General features: G+C 46.3%; 1 protein-coding gene and 1 long non-coding RNA gene across 4 annotated transcripts in view; one reads left to right on the top strand and one right to left on the bottom strand.

Moving 5' to 3' along the window:
• The window catches only part of LOC135378019 (iroquois-class homeodomain protein IRX-4-like), a 69,382-nt gene that overhangs the window by 21,678 nt on the left and 28,042 nt on the right, over nt 1-19,662 (bottom strand). For all 3 annotated transcript variants that reach the window (XM_064610838.1, XM_064610837.1, XM_064610839.1), the window contains exons 2-5: nt 13,362-13,637; nt 3,633-3,727; nt 3,303-3,459; nt 3,035-3,212 (exon numbers count right to left, since the gene is read on the bottom strand). In XM_064610838.1, the coding sequence (XP_064466908.1) occupies nt 3,035-3,212; nt 3,303-3,459; nt 3,633-3,727; nt 13,362-13,637 (706 nt within the window). The remainder of the gene's footprint in view (nt 1-3,034; nt 3,213-3,302; nt 3,460-3,632; nt 3,728-13,361; nt 13,638-19,662) is intronic.
• The window catches only part of LOC135378026 (uncharacterized), a 96,209-nt gene that overhangs the window by 56,990 nt on the left and 19,557 nt on the right, over nt 1-19,662 (top strand). The window lies entirely within an intron of this gene.

The raw sequence follows: 19,662 nt of genomic DNA, 5'->3' as shown, positions 1-19,662 counted from the left end.
CTCCCTCAAGGGAGTAGCATAACACCTTTCTCCCTACTGGAGAGTAATTGTAGCGTAACCGAGCATTGACACGGCATTGCACAACGTCGCGTAATACCGGGATGTGTTTGGCTGTCAAGATCGAAAGTATGCCGAAAATACACTGAAATTAATTCGCAAATCTGCTCTTTCTCTCCGCTGTGTACGCGGTAATGTTTGTGCACAGAGGTTTATGAAAGAGGGTGTGACTATTTCGTCTCGCGACAGAAACCTGAAAGTATTTCGCTGACACAGTGCACACACAAGCGTCATAACCCAGGTGAAAAATGTATTCAATTTCAAATGGTTTATGAAACAATTTCCACTTTAAACCATTTACGTACAAAGTGGTTTCAAATAGAAATTGTTTCATCAACAACTTGTAACTGCAAACATTTTTCACCTGGGAAGCGTTATCTGTTTACGAGTAACAGTTTGTTTACGGGATATACATCGAGCGCATTGGGATCATGTGAACGTCTGCGGGTAATCATAACGTAGCCTTTGGCCATGTGGACTTCACTACCCCACTGTACAAACGTCAATTCCGGACCTTAGGAAAAAGAAGGTTGTGCTAACCGTTGTGGCCTGCCAACTGACCTTGCACCACATCTACAGTCACCACCGGCATCGAACCCAAGTATACACCGATGCTTCAGTTTCTCTAGTTGGGTCGTCTGCTGCCTTCCGCATTCCAGAGGATGGAGTTGAGCACGGCTTCAAGACATATCTCCTCGTTGGCGCCCAGGGCCTGGACGATCCTCACCGACAGTAAAGTGACTCTGGAGGCGCTGGCCTCTTACTCTGCTGCAGTCATCAGTGACACCTACACCACGGTCATCGCCCTGCACTCTGAACTTGTATCCCCCGGCGTGGTGTTCCAATGGATTCCGAGCCATGTCGGAATTTCAGGCAATGATCCTGCTGACGCTCTTGCTCGGCAAGCCCACGACACTGAGCAACCAACTGTCCTTCCCCTTGCGCACTCTATGTGCCAGCTGAAAATCCGCCGCTTCATTGCCAATCGCACACAGCTCTTTCAGTAAGAAGCCACACGAACAAATGCCTTCCTTAAATCCATTGACCCTTTAATGACATATGCTGTGCCTGGCCCCATCCCGCGCATCGAGGAATCGTTGCTTCATCGGCTGCGGCTGAATGTGGCACGAACTCCACTCCTCCTGTTTAAGATGAGCCAACTTCCATCACCTCTTTGCCCCACGTGTCATGTGGAAGCTGACGTGCCACACATACTCCTTGCCTGCCAGCGGTACGAAGATCACCGGTCGAGTATCCGGCGCCGCCTTGCTCATCTAGGCTACCGAGAGCTTTCCCTCGCGGTGCTACTTGGCCCTACTCAGCACGCTGAAGTCACGTCTGCGCTGACACGATTCCTTCGGGAATCTGAACTCCTGGGCATTCTCTGATACGTCCTATGCGCAACGATTAGTGAAGGAGCTGTTTATTCTGTATTTTTTCATTATTTTCTGTGTCTCAGCTGCTTATATCTTCTTTTGTTTGCTTGCTTGATAGCTTTTCGGAATAGCAAGCCTACACCGTGCCCAAGCTTTCCCTTCTCTTTTTTGTTACTTTGCATTAAACATATCCCCCCCCCCCCCCCCCCCTGGCCACCAGAGAGTTTCGTCTAAGCTCGTTACCGATTATGTAACCTCTACAGCAGGAGTTATACGTTCTCAGAGGTAACGTGAGAAGTGACCGTGTTTAGAGTTTACCTTTTACTTTTAGAGGTAAAAACGCATAAGCATTTTTTACTTCTATTAGAAGTGACCGTTTTAAGAGAGTATACAGGGTGCCCCAGAAAACGTGTAATTGTATTATAATAAAAAAAAAGAAACTACACCACCTAGAATCATGCGGTCAACGGCATTTGTTCTTACTAGGTTTTTGCCACCTCCTGATGTGAACGTCGTGTAACGTAAGTTTAATTATGTAAATTTTTGCGAACTGAAGTCGGAAATTTGCCAAGTAAAAGTAACTTTTTTACCCCACCAATGTGAAGAGCGTGTCAAATTTGCCCAAATTAATGATAATTGAGAGGGATATTCAGGGGCTATCCCATCAGAAAAAATAGCCGAACATCATGCTCTACGGAGCTAGCGCGCGACAAATTTTTCAGCGCAATCCTTGTGAGTCCGACGAAAGGAGGTTGGAAACCCAGCCCACACCTGCAACGCAGAAAGAGATAACACAGGTATGGCTTATCGCGTCCGACTTTCGCTGGGATCGCACTTTCCCTTTCCCAATTTCAGGAACTGCCTTTTTTTCTACTATCACTCTGTGGGCTGGGTTTGGAACCTCCTTTCGTCGGACTGAGAGCGATTGCACTCAAAAAGTCGTCGCGCGTTATGGTTCGGTGTAGAGTCACTAAATAAGCTACGTAGCCTATTTAGTGACTCTAGTTCGGTGCTACGAAAAGCATGATGTTCGGCTATTTTTTCCGATGGGATAGCTCGTGAGTATCACTGTCAATTACCATGAACTTAAGTGAATTCGGCACGCTCTTCATATTGGTGGGGTAAAAAGTGACATTTACTTGGCAAATTTCCGAGTTCAGTTCGCAAATATTTACATAATTAAACTTACGATACATGATATTCACACCAGGAGTTGGCAAAAACCTAGTAAGAACAAATGCCGTTGACCGCATGATTCTAGGTGGCGTAGTATAATTCAATGACACGTTTTCTGGGACACCCTGTAGATATATCTCACCACGTATAGGTAATAGTAACAAAATAGGATTCCGTAGCTGTCTAATTAAATCCTTTCTGGATCATTCCCGGTATGAGCTTTCCTGTGGTGTGAGTTGTCCTGGTATGAACTGGGTGGTAGCCAGCACTGCCAATGTCTCCGTTTTCCTCTTTACGCGAGCATACCCCTCGTAACATGTGCTCTTAAGTGCTTTTCTTCTACTCGCAATAATTCATTTCTATAATTGAGGCGTGATTTTTCTCTGTACCACCTGATTTGACTTGAGAATGGGAATGCACCAGACCTTGCTTGACGTCGCGGTGAACGTCGCTGTCGCTCTTGTCGCCGCCGTCATTGTCCGTGTCCGACGTGGCGCCGTCCGCCTTGTCGTCGCCTGACTCGCTGTTTTTGTTTCGCGGTTCCCAGGTCATTTTGTTCTCCTTCTTGAGCCGGCGTCGTGCATTCGCAAACCATGTCGACACCTAAAATAGAAAGAAGTATCCTTTCGGAGCTTCGCGAGGAGACTTCCTGACGGTGGTCCACAGTTGTTCTATGAAGCAATAATAACTCACCTGAGTAAGTGTCATTTTAGTGATAATCGCCAGCATGATCTTCTCCCCTTTGGTTGGATACGGGTTTTTTCTGTGCTCGTACAGCCAGGCCTTGAGGGTATTCGTCGTTTCACGCGTCGCGTTCTTCCGCCTCGCAGCGCTGTCCATAGCGCCGTACCTAATTAATAATAATTAATTGCGGGTGAGGCGTCTTGCGGTGTCATTCACCTTTTATGCAATCACTTTAGCGACGCTCACGTCGTAACGAATGTCGTAATAGAAAGAAGAGAGTGGCGCATCCATTAATCCCTGTTTTTGAACACAAAATCGATGCAAATTGACTGTACATACCTGTCCCCGTAGGGACTGTAAGCCGCTAGAGCGGGGTCGTACGGGTAACACGCAGCTGCGGCTTGAGGAATCGTGCCCCATGTTGCTCGATTATCCTGCATAGATTGAGAAACTAAGGTTAGCCTTGGAAATATGGAAATACCAGAAATAGATATGTCCACGACATCCTAGTTTGCGGATAAAGATGAAACGTTGTCAAAATCCGCGCGCATAAAATGCGGACAAAACGCCTCTACGGTGCTCGCGAGTATCCGTAACCATTACCGTGACTGCCGACGTCCCCTATGGGGAGCCTATAATTGAGAGCACGCAGTGAATTCAAAATGGTGTCCAAGTGTGCTATCCCTTGCAGTGTAGTTCCTTTAACTGAACTATTATTGGACAACTGTGGATGGCATAACGTTGCTGAGAAAGTTTGTATGCTGAAAAGTATAGACGTTTGCAACATAACTCGTTGGTCAGGCGGATTTTTCCCTGCAAGTGCAATGACCGCGGATCTGCTCAAGTACTCAGCACCGAGCAGATGCGGATAAATCTATTTCAGCTAGCGCGGTGGGGCGGATGCGGTCACGGATCTTACACGCGCCGTTATCGTGTGGATGCGGGTATTGTGAATCGTGTCCGCGATCACCTCTAACTATAAAATTAGAACTTGTCACATACGGAAAATTCTGTAATTGCGTTTGGGCAAACAAGGACTCCATTCTTGTACTTGTGGAATATCCTGCGCATTAGCTGTGGCGCAATGGGCGTACACGATGTTGACGAATAAATTAAAATCTAATTATGATAAAAAAAAGCTTCTTCTTTGGCCATTCTGCCAAATGCGATTAAATGCGTCTTCCGATCCTGATGTTTCGGTGCCATTGTAACGCCTTCGTCATTCTTCTCTTCTCAATCTTCATCTCTGCTTCTTCATCACTCTCCACAACTGCTTCTTTAAAATGCACGCAGAAACGAAGTGACTCAAACGCTTATCGATAAACATTTATGATTTCATTACTTCGCAAATCCTGGCCTCGAGGTGACCGTCAGCCTCGGAGCATGTAATCTCTCCAATCGGTGTTATTTTCGTCACAGTTATTATCCGTTGCACCTTAACTCTCGTCAGCAGTTTTATACAAGGACAGAGTGCAAAGCAGATTTATCGCCCACCTGTCGTCCGCCCCATGCATGCAAAAGGGGTGAATCGACTTCAGCGGAAATGCAAGCTCGTGTCTCTCATGCGACCTTGTGCGGGCGATGATTGTATTCTAATGAGACACAAAACGCGTCAAGCAAGAAGCATAAACAATGTATATTTGTCTAAACTGCGCTTGGCTGAACAGCAACGGAAGCATATCATTGTACCATAGTTCTGAACCATGTCATGTAATTATATCCACACTATACATATTGTGCACGTGTATCAATCTCAGTGTGAACTAAGATCAAGTTACACCCTGAATCGCGAGTTTTGATGTAGATGGCTTACCCACCCGACACACGTTTAGAGAAAACTGCGTTCGAAGTTCGAGCACAGTACACAGGGATTTTCCCGGCATACCCCCACACACCCCTAATGCCCCCAGAAATACGCCCCCCCCCCCCATCGAATGCCTGCCAGAAAGGCAGCAAATAAGATTGTCACCCCCACCCCCCTCGCCAAGACGAAAATCCTGGTAATATCCCTGACCGTACATTCATACGTGGGGCATTCATTTGTCCTCCCCGATTACGTACCTCATCTTTAGCAATACGATGAAATAGCACGATATGACGCTAAGCGCAACCCAAACACACAACTTTATTTTAATAATGATGATGATTGGGGAGTTTCATCCCGAGGGGCGATATTGATGGCGGTATTGTGGTGAAATGAAATAATGAGTCAATGAGGACCAAAAAGTCCTATGGTGTGTCCAAAATATTCTTATGGAGCTATACGCACTGAGGGCAAAGAATGATTCAATTCGTTTGCAGAGGGCCAACTAGTCTTTTCTGTCCACCAATTATTCAACATTGGCTCTCTAGACAACGCAAACTGCATACATTGTCAGCAAATTGAAACTATCGAGCACATCCTACTGCATTGCTGTGCATATGCTGCGGTGCGGGAGAAATATCTTGGCCATTGCAGGAACAGTACGGTGGATGATGTCCTACATCCCAGAGGCTCTTTCACGAAAGACACTCCAAAATTCGCAGCCTCGTTTACTTTCTCCAGGAATCTGGCCTCGCTCAAAGGCTATGAGTACTGCTCGGACTTCTCGGCAACTCTGCAGTGACTGCGCTAAATCTTTAATTTTTGGGCCGTCATCATTCCTTCATCTGTTATCACACCATCTCATCTCATTTCTTCCTTTCTTCCCTCACACATCCTTTCTGTGTCACTAAAGTCCGTCTTCCGCGAGGGACGTTAAATACGGGGTGCCGTGTGGTGAGCTTTCATCGCACGTTAAAGAACCCTCGGGTGGGCAAAAGCAATCCACAGACCGACCGCTGTGGTGTCGCTCATGATCTCAGTTGTCTCGCGACGTAAACACCCAATTATTATTAATTGTCACTAAAGTACACAGAAGGACATTTCTTTTTTTAGTTCCGTGTTAGCGCCGCGAAGCAACTGTGACTATGAGCGGCGTACAGATGAGGAGAGATGGAGAGAGGACAGCAGGAAGGAGTGGGATACAGGGGGGTTAGTATGCGTCCTGGGCCGACTTCAGAGGGAACTGTGCTGACATTCGCCTGGGAAGTCTGCCGGAAAACCCAAGTATAGCCCCAGACGGCACAGGCGGTGCGAGGATTCGGACCCGCGACACCTCCCAGTCCCGTCGTGGGAAGCGGTCATCCTAACCACTATGCCAAGGGAGCTGGTAAGGAAAGGACAACCGCCTTCAAATTGACTCCATGAAATAACATTTGCAGTGAGCAATTGTGCTATGGAGATTGTTGAGTTAACATTCCCCAACTATAGTGTGTTGGAGTGTGATTGGCACAAGCGTTGCGGAACATGATCACTCATTCCATTCGAATTCCACATCGATTTCATTCTGAGGGGTGGAGCTGTGTGCTAATTCCACTCCTTTTAATTTAACGGGATGGACAGGTATGGTCGATTCCTACTCCCGGAATGGTTTGGCAACCCCATTCCATTCCTTTGACTCCGTCGTAAAAAGAAAATAATGGCGCTCTCAAAACATTTTGAAAGTCTAAATCAAATAAATAAATAGTTTCAAATTAAAAACACAACGCGGGAGAGACGCTCCAAATCTTGTTCATGTGACGCGGTTTTGGCTCATACTCTATTTGCAGCATGAAATTTACATGCTTGAACAGTGTGGGGAAGGGATACTTCGTAAACCGTTACATAAAATTGACGATGAATTCGGTGGGTTTCTTCCAGAGGTCAGTTTCGCGTGTACAGGTTCGACAGCGGCGGTCATGCTGTCCATGTGCCCATTGTTTTTCTATGACAAACTCCGCATGCCTCTCGCTCATGCACCCGCGGCAAGCTCACGCACCTGCTCCCTACTCGCCCGTTTCTGGATTTTTCGTCGTTACTCTTGACTGTGGGCAGGCCTGCTTGGGCCTGGGTGCAAGGGGCGAAAGGGCAGAACCACTGAGTTGAAACCAAAACTATCACAGGGGCACCTACAGGTCAGTTTCATTCCGGTGAAAAAAACACCTAATTCCATCCCATTCCATTCGTAGAACCGTTGCCGTCATTCCATTCCATTCCGTTCCATATTCTGATAAAGCTAGAATGATTGCGGAGTGGCAACTCCGCAATCTTGACGAGTTCTTGACAGGGTCTGAGGCATCCAATGCGTGGTATTGTGGTATAACTGCTTGCGTTAAATAGGAACTCCGCTAGAAGTGAAGAAAGGAATGAAAAGCCGAAACAAAACACCATGGTTTCAGTCTACTGAAGTCCTACCAATCCTGATCTGAATATGGGGCCCGGAGTACTAAGCTGATCGATGTAAACTGCAACACTACAAAGAACGTAACAAGCGCTGACCTGGCGTAGCAGAAAAATCGATTTAGAAGCTGCCGGGAACCGGTTCGTTGAAGGCATGATGGCACTATCATTGGCATGATTTCTGCACTGAAGCGTAGCGGTGCCATCACTCGCATAGCGTCGTGCTGCTCACATAAGTATACATATGTTTACTTGTTCTTCACGGCCCAGGACGGAACACCGTTATCTCTAACAACGTGCATCAGTCGTGATGCATTTTACAGGTGCACATGCGTATACGACTACCTGATCAACGCGTTGGTGACATCTGCTCGCATGTGCTCCACGAACGAAACAGACCTATACTGCAGTCGTACGTGAAATGCCTTAGTGCACCCACGTGGCATGCTACTCTAGCACGTGACAATGAAGTGAACACCTGTGTATCCGCATAACACTCGCATCGTTCGATTATGTGAACCATAATCAGAACTTATATGTTTCAGGATACCTACACGAGACTATAGCAAGAAAGACAACGCGGTGCTTGCCAACCTACAGGGGTTGTGTCAATAAACCTCTACCCGACAAACGTCATCATGACGTTGGTAGACAGACCGAAACCAAAACAGATCGGAAGGGGAAAGCTGGGTTCCACGAATGAGCAATTGTTCGCTGAAAGAAAGTAGGACCGAAGGTCGCGTCCCTTTCAGAGACCATCGTAATCCCCTCAAGACCGTGGCTTTCAGGCGCGACCTTGTTCGCCACTAGCTTTGAACGTAGTTCAACTCTACCAAACTCGTGGCGCTGTTGAACATTATGACGTCACTTGTTCACAAACAGGTAGAGGTCTATAGAGAGGTTTAGTATATCGTACGCTATCGCCTCTGCTTACGATATACTAAAACTCTCTAATGTCGTTACCTGCCGGTTGCACGGTTGGTTGGTTGGTGACGTGTCATTGCCGAGTGCTCTGCGGTCATATATGGCGGCATGTTGCTCAGGGGAATCGTAAGTCCTAGGCCGACTTCACAGATGACTGTGCCGATACTTGCCTGACAGCGTCTAATAAGAAGCCAGGGAGAGCACCTAAAAAGCACACTCGGTGCTGGTGTTGGAATCCAGGCTACCTCCCAGCCTCGGTGCGGAAGCACCCTAGCCACTTAGCCACGGGAGGAGACAGCCTCTCATGCGTCTGATTGTGTGACGAACGCTTCCCCTAATCATGCGAGGAATGGCCTAGATTCCAGCATTTTCAGCTTTTGCTTTTTTTTTCGCTTTCCATGTCTGTATTTAATCGTACTCCCTGTTGGCGTGCGCTAGTACAACGATAATGATGATGGATTGGGAAGCAAACGACTAGTCAATTAGGTATCTAACTTCTGTTGAATCTAACTTCTGCGTCACGGCACGAAGCTGCATGTGCACATGTGCACAGGCTCGCAAATGTATTGCACGCTACGGAAATCCCAGAAATGAGACCGTCACCAGTCAGCAGCTGTTAAAGACTACATGCACAAAGTGTGGAGGCCAACCACAACAGCTGAAAAGTATGGTTTAGCTACGTCCGCCTTTCTCTGCAGTTCGGTATTGTCGAAGCCGATTGTTTGAGATGAATCTTGCTCGTGTTGTACGGAACACTTCTGTTTTGGGCTTGCAATTTCGGTTTTTCTAGGCTCCAAGGAAGTATATTTTTCTCTATTCTCTCTTTTGCATTTGACAGCAAGAATAATATTATCTGAGTGACGAAATAAATGAATGGACAGATTATTCGATACTTGCTTTTTAAAAAAAAAAACTTCATTACAGAAAATATGTAATTATGGGCAAACTAGCGCCACGAACAACCTATACAATGTGGTTTTACTACTCAACATTTTTGAGGAAGCAAATATAAATTTAGGTATCATGACGCAGTATTTGAATGTGTGCTATTGCATCTCGTTAAATGACATTCAGCAGCCTGAGTCTCCGAGGTACCATATCTAAACGTCTTAATTTCTTATATAAAAGTGTCGTCAATACACGTGTATTGTCTTTTGACAAACAAAATGTATTCAAGGCTCTCTAATTTGCATCTCCGATGTTCATCACGAATACGTCTAAAAGATTATTTTCGCCATATTCTTGGAAATTGGGAAAGAAAGAAACCGCTCTGTACTAACCCATCAGATGATACTTATTCTATCTGAGGTTCACTATGTGATGTCCGGTATGTTCGTCTCTCGATTGCACAAAGACATTTCCATGGTCGGTTGCATCAGCATCGAGGAGTGGCCAAGAGTTATGAAGAACGGCATGAACACACGAAACTCTTTCACATCGTTACTTTTTAGGAGAAGAAAAACGCAATAAAATCTGGCTGATGATTTCGCTACGATCTTCAGGATTGGCCGACACTTCAACCGTCTGGCGACACCATCTGACTCAAGCTTTCCCTCTTGACAACGATTTTACAGTAGAAGAATTGACCTTTGCCGTAAGAAGTCTCAGACCGAAAGTACCAGCAAGCAAAATGGTGTCACAAGCTAACTATTCCGTTCCTTTCCAGGTCCCCCTCCACCCAGTATACCGCTTAACCAGAGCAACCCGCATTAAACAGCGTTAACTTACATTTCATGATTATGTCCTGCATACTATGAGGTGCAGGGAAAACACGTTGCACATTGCAGAAACAGAATACGTACACGATAACGAACCATTTGCATGTCAGCTGTTAGAGTTGACCGCCCATCCCATTGCATTCGTGGAGGTGGCTCGATGACTATGGTTAGAGTACAGAAAAAAATTAGAGACGGGGACGAATACAGAATTTCCCGAATCCGAGAATCCGAATTAATCCAAGGAAGGTTCTGCGAATCCACGAATCTTACGAATCTCGAATCTTTCGAATCCTTTCTTAAAAGAAAGTTTAAAAACCCAGGACAAAAACACTTCCACTGAAAAGTATATATAGATATATATGTAGATATCTTTGTTTAATGAAAAACAAATTAAATAATAGTTCACTTTGAGGGGAAAACATACCCATATACAACTTTTTAAATGTAATTTATTTAACATGTTGTTCATCGACTATACAAGAAATACGCAAACTCCCGAGTCTGAATTATTTCCATAAAACTAAGAAACAATCAAAAGTCAAACCATGTTACTTTTCAAATTGTAATGTCGGAGCTTTATGCTGTGGTTTTGGCGCGCCCGGGGGCCCGTCGGCCAATCCGTGTCTTCCTACTTCGCCTATTCCCATTTCGCCTAATGTTTTTTATCAGATTATCTCCCAATCCCTCGCCATGTTCCCTCACCAGGAACTGCTCGGGGTCCCAGTTCGCCTAATGCATGTGCCAAGCAGTCCCATTTCGCCTACTGAAGCATGTCACGCGAAGAAAGAAGGCGGCTTTCTTTTTCCGTTGCAGCCTGTGCTTGATCATCATTGAAGATCGCATTTTAAGCAAAATGCCTATTTTTCTTTGCACTCCTATCTTGTATACCTTACATACAAACACGAAATCACATACAATCACATTGTATTTCTTAATTCAAAGATTTCACTCACGAAGCACTTTGTATACACAGGCATACAACAAGCCCGAAGAAGCCGAACACATCTTTCAAGGGAACGAGCATAGTTCAACAACAATGTTTAGTTAAGGTGCATTAGATGTCCGACAGCATCTATATACGTATGGGATCAGCCTTCGTTCGCTTAATTCAAGTTGTTTCCCTCCTCGCGGCGCTGTCAAAAACGAAATTTCTCGCTCATGCTCTCGCTGGCATTTTGACATTTTGATTTTAAGCACCAGTGGTTTATCCAGGTTCAAAAGCAAGGGGGAGGGGATTGCAAAAAATGAGGGGGTCTCATTATTACAGTGACGTTGATTTATCTCTACGTGTCATTGTCGGCATGTGCCTAACGTTGAAATGGCTCTGGCCCTTCTGCATGGAGTGCGCAGGAACGAAAGGCAGGGGGGTGTCACCAAAGATTAAGGAGTGTTAGGCGGTGTAGCGGAGTCTGGATAAATCACTGTGAAGTACTCAGTCGGAAAATACTAAAAGTATTGCACTGTTTGCAATGTCATTCGTAAGGCTTCGTGAAAAGGACAATAAGTCCTGATGTGCCGTTCGTAGTAGACTGTCGAGCCACAGGCGCCAAGGACCTGGCTCAGATGCAGGACCGCAATCACTTCGTCCTTCTGGACGCTCTGCTTTTTTCGCCACATTTAATTCGAGCTTTGTAAGGTGTCCAGACGGCACACAGGGGCGGAGCCATTCCCTGCTGACGTCAATCACTGATACTAACGCCCACTTGTTGGCAGCCCCATTTCCCCTAATGAAAGGCACCCCACTCGCCCTTTTAATCCTAAAAATTGCATTAGGCGAAATGGGAATAGGCGAAGTGGGACGTAACGACCAGTCAGGCTTTCGGCTGCCTCCAGAGGCGCCAATTTTAAAAACAAGCAAACAAACGTGGTTGAGATTCGAAAGATTCAATTCGCCGTTTTGGGCTCTGGGATTCGGATTCCCGAATCTCGAATCCCAGCCAAGGATTCGAGGATTCGCAGATTCGGTTGGCCCATCCCTAGGAAAAATATTATATCGCATTAAAACTCTGTTGCGTAGAGATTGTGTGTGAGGGAGTCCTCTACTATAGGCGGAGGTACTGCAATTGATCAGCGGTGTGAAGCCACGGCCTGAGAGCTGTGGCAATAGAGAAAGGACGCTGATCAATTCACTACATGCCACTCTGCAGAACCTCACCAGTAAGGATCGCGGACCACGAGGAACTGAGGTTGCTCGCATAGTATACTGCAGGTGGAACAAAAAGACAGATGTTGCAACTTCCAGGCGCTGCCCAACCACCGGTGTATATTCCACATTTAACCGCAACTGTTGGAAAATGGCTCCAACCGATTACAGCAACCGCAGCGGGAGAGAGAACGTTGGATCGACACCATACAGAAAATTGTGGGAGGGAACTAGTAGTAGCACAGAAGAAATGTCATAATAGCTGAATGAAATCTTGCCTGGTTGCCGCCTTCATTGCCAGCGATGTCCACATTGCCTAGGATCTATACTGGGAGACACTGGGTGTGGTGACTCCTGTCGAGCAACTTCTCATAGACTTGGATTATGTTTATGACAGTTGGAATCATAGTGCACTGCCTTCGGGAAACTGGTCTAGCATAGGCATACATACATAAATGGGATGATGATGTGATGGGACCCTGCTGGAGATAGCCAAAGAGGTATGTGACCCATGCTCGATTTCCATAGTGTGTACTGGGTATCCTTTCGCATGGCCGTGCCCTTCATCATTATCCACAGTATGATCCCAGCTACAGTCATGACTGCATTTATTCGCCACACGCCGTGAGGCGTATTGTTCAAGTGTGTCTCATACAGCGTGTTATGTAGTTTAAAATAGTGCTGTTAACAGAGTATCAGCCTATTAGATTACAAATGTTATATATACATGTATATATATTTACGTAATTAACCCGAAAAATTATCCAGTGAAGAGGGAGCTAAGTGACCAGATAGGTGACCCGAATATCATTCAACAATTGTGTCATGTATTGGCAGAAACGAATTCGTGAGCCCAGTATACAGACGAGTGTACGACATATTTCCCTGAAAGTACGCTATAAGCACATAGTACGTTATATGAATAAGTAACGATGGAGTGCGTCATAGGGTTCATAATATCTTACTCTCTCCTTTTCCCCCACCTTTTCTTTTTTTTTTTTTTCACCGTTCATTGAACCGACCAATCAAGAGAACGAGCTTACCAGTGACGGGTAAAAGGCTGCAGAACTTGTGCCCAAAGCAGCGACGTATCCCGACTGCTCGGCGTACGACGAAGGGTAGAGGCTGTTGACAGCGAGTCCTGTTGCAAGCCTTGGGTACAGAAACCTTGAGGGCTCGTAGCAGACAGGCTGCTCGGCAGCCATGGGACTTTCCGCTCCGCCACCACTTCCGGTGGCGCTGCTTCCGGTAGACGTGGTGGACAAACCACCTGAAGAAGGATCGCCACAGTTCGGTGGAGATTGTCCGGGCAGAAGCAACTGCAGGCAGAAGACAGGTTAACACACCCAACTGGCTTCACGTACGACGCTCCCGCGCTATGGTAGATTTTGTTATTGTTCCGGCTCTTCAGCCCAGTTATCTAGAACTCTTATAGTCCTTTTAGTTTTTTTCTGCTCAAAAGAACGTTCTTGTTTTCTTTTCAAATAATTGAATTCGTGCGGTTATGCTCTGGTTTCCAATTAGTATGAGACGAACGCGGCGCTCTGGAGAGTTTACTGAACAAATTTCAGCGCGGTATAGATCTGGCGCGCCAGAGGCTTTGAATACAACTGACAAGATAATAACTTGTGAAACAACATGAACTATCGTATAACCTAATTGTGCTTTGACATTTTCTGCTGGCTTAAAGGGAAGCACCGCACCAAAAACGTGTTGAAGTGACAGTGTGACATCAATCCATACCGTATGATCCCCATCCCCAGGTGGCACAGATAATTAGAAAACGAATATTTTCCTTTGAGTGATTTGATGCTCCTCCACGGAAGAGCAGTCCAGCAACAGTGGGTTTCACCTCACCGGTATTCTTCGCGTGCGCCTTTCTGTAGGTTCTGTCCTACCGCTTGCGAGTACTTTAGAACGAAATCGAGGGAGCAGATGACTCGTCCCATGTCGCACGAAGACGTTACCAAGCACATGCCCGAAAAAGAGCCGGCGGCCCGCACGAGACTACCTCTGACGTCACGCAGGGTACAAGAGGCCGGGGAGGGAGTCTTCACAAGTTTCGGTTTCGATATGAGCTTCCCAGCTCTTTTGGCAACTAATGGGTCCCTGACAGCTAAACCAACTTTATTTCTCATTTCGGAAGAATGTACCGAACTTATTTACACAGTCACTATATTAATTTCGAATTGCCCCGGAGTCTCCCTTTAGTTGTATGGACGTCGGCAGAGTTCATGGAAAGCCACATGGAGTCAGTAGGTTAGGCGAGATATAACAAGCGTCATAAGTCATTTGGTACAGGTTTTCCCCGCGCCAGACACCTACACATGCGTATTATGCCGCTCCGGTATTTAAGGGGGAAAAAATGATATAATCCTGGAGAGAAACCTTTTATAGCATCACTTACTTAGTTAAAAAGGATAAAACCCTCAGTGCAGGGAAAGACGAGGACGGAACACAAAGAGAGACGAGGACACGTACCACTAAAGTGTGGTAAGGTATATATCGGGCAATCATCTAGGTGCGTTAACACTCGTTTAAAATAACATTCAGCGAATACCTCTAATAGATATAGTACCTTGGTGGACCATTTATTGACGTGTGTAGGATGTCAGGCAGAATTCCAAAAAACAAAAAATTTGTTCAGGTGTAAAAAAACCAGGAAGCCTTCTCTTTCGAGAGGCGTATGAGAGAAGAAAGCAGAGAGTGTTCGCATCAGTAACGCCTCTATTTATCTTTCCCCAAAAATATCAGCATTCATGTCGGCCACTTAATGATAACGGTTGGGTGTGCAAAAGATAGTGGTGTAAACAGGAAGTCCGGCACGAGAGGGAATAAAAGGGGAGAGGAGGGTTCCTACGTTCCTACGTATTTTGGTTTCGCGAAATAAAAATTCTTTGGTTGGCAGTTCAGTGCCGTGTCCTCGTCTCTTTTTATGTTCCGTCCTCGTCTTTCCCTGCACTGAGGGGTTTATCCCTTTTAACTATGAATCACCAACCAGCCCAAGTTTTAACCCTTGATCACTTACTTATTTTACTTATTGCACGCACACGTCCAAAAACATAGAAAAAAGAAAGAAATAGAAGAATTACGCCGAAGCACTATGATAGTGAAAATGTTTAACTGGCAACATGATAATCGTTCATGCTTCTTATTATTTCTCGGCTATTAACGTCAAGCCGATTCTACCGTCTCACGCCCCAGAACATCGTGCTTCCGGCCGGGCTGGACGCTGCTTTATAATTGCTCTGTAATCTACACTAATCCGGCGTATAACAAATGGGCTTCGACGAAAATTAGGCTCATAACCGCTGCCATCTAGCTCGGCGTCTTCTCGGCCACTGAGTGGGGGAATCATTTTTCATGACAACCATCCTCCAGGAGCGCGCATGGAGTCAATACAGAAGCGGCGATTAGCACCTCCACTTGCAAGCATCTGGCCACGGCCTCGCTCGGATGGCGGGTTGGCGTAATTTTGGCCGCGGACCGGAGCTCCCGTGACAGGGATCCCGAATGAGAGTGGTGGTTCACCAGGTGTTTGGCGAAGCGGTAGGGCGCGGAGGGAGACTGACGTTGGACGACTGAAAAACGCCTCGGGCGTTATACAATACACCGTGGAGGGTCGCGCACGAGGCAATTATAAAGAAAAGTTAATTGTCTTATGTAAACATCTGCTTCGGCCGGAGATGTGGCTCCGAGTAGGATGGGCAAGGTTTCCGGTTACGCGCCAATCTGTGCACTGCGTTTGGAGTGTGTGAAATGTTTTGCGGATAACATGCCACTACACTTAATAGTCGCTTTGTAAGCGTAGCATGTGCGAGGACCCGTTGAGCGAAACTTCTAAACGGTGTCCATTTATGCAAATATACGTATACCATAAAACTGACCGAGCCAGTACGGCCCCTGTACTTCCCGTGCAGGTCTACAGTCACGTGCATGTATCGTCGCAGCACTTGACTCGCTTGGCGGACAACGAGGATTAGCCGATCGCTCGGCGAACTCGCGTTACTTGCGCGCTTGGCGGCGTTCCGTGCTGTCGTCCGAAGCTATCTTCGTCATAGTCGCGCACATGCAATGCACTGGAAATGCGTTTTTCTTTTTTCTTCTGTAGAACTTGGGGAATTTTTCCATATTCACTTTCGTGTCTCCAAACTGATTAGCAGTGCGCACACAGGGTTCTTTCGTGCAAGGCACAGCGTGTAAAAAACTGTGAGGTAATATAAGCACTCTGGATCATTTCGTAGAATGTCGTTTCACATATGGTGAAATTGTATAATTCTTTCTTAACTGTAGTCTGCCGAAGATTAACGCAATCGTAGTTGCAGATTCTTGGAACGTTTTAGTGTTTCTTTTTTGTTTTGTTTTCTTCTGCAAATCAGTAACAGTTCAAAATATAGGGCTGTACTCTTATGGGCCACCGCGTGCGCTCCACTTCCTGCCGTTTGTCGCCAAGATTCGTTCCCCTTGGACTCCGGGGAAAGTCTATTGTTTCCTTTGGAGACCAAACGAAACAATAGAGAAACAATAACACAAGACAGTGCCACCAACAGCGAATGCCTTGGCAAGTGGTGCACTGTGATGCAAAAACAAATTCAAATTCAAATTAAAGTTCGCTCGCTCAAACGTCAAACGTTGCGATGTACGATACAGAGAACGCGCCTCATGCGGTTGGGACTTCAGCGTTCTGCAAGAAAGTCAACCGTGATTAGCTTGGAGAATTGGCGCGGGAATCAGCCCAGTTGTTCATAGAGGGAAGGGAGCGTATGAAATCCGACCCTATCGGCGAGTCGATGAATAGAGCGCCCTATTCGGAACGTCGGCGGCGAGAGAGAGAACCGGCTGCCACGTAGCGCGGAAGCGTATCAACAAGGGGGCGAGAACGTGGTTCACGCAGGAAGAGGAGCTTGTTAGGGGACTGTAAATTAGATTGCCGGACGAAACGGACTGAAAGCTTCAGCTAGCGCCCGCCGTCACTCAATTGAATTCATAATTACCGCTACGCTTCGTGACTTTTGGAGGGTAACATTGCAACACTGAGGCAAATTCGCACTTGCCTTCGACATGTAAACTGGGTTTTTCTTGCACATGTATAGGTGGCATGCGACAACCAACTCTTGTTATCTCATCCATGAGCGAGAAACGGCATCCTTACAGACAGGGGCGCCGTCACAAGGGGGGGGGGGGGCGTTGCCCCCCCCCCCCCTCTTGGCTTCAGCAAGTAAATAGAATCACAAATTATGATTCCTGTTTTCTGTCTACGCTCCAGAAACGTAGGGTTTTCGAGCCAAGACAATGTAGTTGCAGGCGCAGTTGACGAACAGAATTAGATGCAGATCCCGTGCCGTGAAAACCACCACTCCAAACATTCTGCCCTGCCCCCCCCCCCCTAAAAAAATCCTGGCGACGCTGCTGCATACAGGGTCGTAGGCGGAGACACAATTTGGGAACAACAACCCCCATGTTAAAGACAGTTCAGTATAAGCTGGAGAGCTGCACTGAGCTTCAGAATGCTTGGAGCGAACTAATCAGAATAATGAAGGTGATTGTTTCTGTACATGTTCCTGTTCTGTACTGCAAATTACATATAGCTTATCAAGACATAAGTATATGGCTCGTTAGCTGTTAGCTGTGGTCAGGAGCTCCAACCTTTTTGTACACTGTATTTATGCGTGAAAAACTGAACACTACCCTGAAGTATGATAACAGACCACCACCACGTTACCACCAGCAATGGGGTATCGCCCCTGACGATGAAACTCCTCAATCGTCATCATAAAATAAAGTTGTTGTTTATATATGATGACAGTAATCGCTTCAGTACCACGCAGACAGTAAGCAAAATTGAAAGGCAACACAACATGGCGCAAGTGCAACAAAGAACTTATTGTCTTTTGCCGTGCTTGCGTTATGGAAACTGTCGTGACTTTTGTGTTACGTACTAAAGTGTAGCCATAGCGTGTACAGTTTTAATGTTCTTTGTGAAGCACATTTTGCTAAAACGCTAATGTGTGCGTGAGTCATAAATCATCGCAATTAATGTTCCTACGTGTGCCTGCTGTCTCGCGCAGTCATTTAACGCCATGTTCGATATGATGGCGGCCTCTCTTCCTATCTCCAAAAGCACGTTCTGTATGTATGTAGCATACGAGCAGGGATGCTGCGAGACGCTTCCATTGTCGCTACCTTGTTGAGGGCATGGGAATCGGAACTTGATCTGCATATGCAACGTAGAACGCACAAGGCGTGGCACAGAACATGCTGGCAACAGCTCAGCTACTTGATTTAGCAAACAACGCGGCGACGCGATCGAAGGAGCAAGGCGGTCGTGCGGAACTGTGTTGCGGACGAGCGCTGAACGTAACCTCTCTCCCATCAAGCAGAGCTTGGTGGCGACCGCTTGAGGCTTACAGACGGGGCTTTCTTAGGCAAATGCGTGGTCAGGCCGGTTGTTGTGTTCTTGAAGGGTTTCTGCGTCTTTATTATGTCTGGTGATGGGTCAGGTAACAGTTAGGTCGACCTGATGCGGTGCGTGCGTGGCAATCAGAAGCGCTTGCAGTACATGCTTTGTGGTTTTGATATATGTACACGCTCCGATCGGATTAAGCAGAGTAGTGCGGATTTGCGTTGCTCAATCGCGTGCTGAGACGTTGCGCTTCATTATCATTAACTTATTTGTTGTTGTTGTTGAGACGTTGTATATGAGGGGCGAAAATGTATTTCTGTGCTTACTACATTATCATGAACGAATGAAAAACAGCACTGAGCGAAATATGAGTTGATGTCTTTGTGCTGACTCCCCGTTCTTATTAAAGGGGCACTAAAGTGCAAAAATGTATAATCGCGGAATGAAAGGTGCCGTTACCTCGATACCAACATAAAAGGAACATCATGCATCCGCTGCGTCGTTCGCGATTTATGATCGATAGAAAAAAACGCAATTGACGCTTTCTCTCTCCTACTCAAGAAGCGCGACAGTGCGGAGGAGACTCGGATTGGTATCTTCAAACGATCTCCCGCGATGATTGGACAAATCGTTTGAGGAAGCCAATGAGGGCCCGCCTCGCATTGTTGGCCTTCTTCAGAGGGATTCTTTCGCTTATAAATCATGAACGAACGACGTAGCGGGTGAATCCCGTTCCTTTTGTGTCGGTGTCAAGGTAACGACATGTTTCATTTCGCGAGATGTTTTGCAACTTTGGTGCCCATTTAAATGTGGCTGCTCATTTGGTCTCATGATGGCTATCACGTCAATTGGCTAAACTACACCCTTGTTCTCTCGATTTCATATACTAATTGGCTTCTACAATGCAGTGCATGAATGATCACATTGCTGTAAGTGGTGAG

The sequence above is a fragment of the Ornithodoros turicata genome, chromosome 1 (assembly GCF_037126465.1).
Source record: "Ornithodoros turicata isolate Travis chromosome 1, ASM3712646v1, whole genome shotgun sequence".
NCBI lineage: Eukaryota > Metazoa > Arthropoda > Arachnida > Ixodida > Argasidae > Ornithodoros > Ornithodoros turicata.
This window is presented reverse-complemented; position numbering and strand designations above follow the sequence as displayed.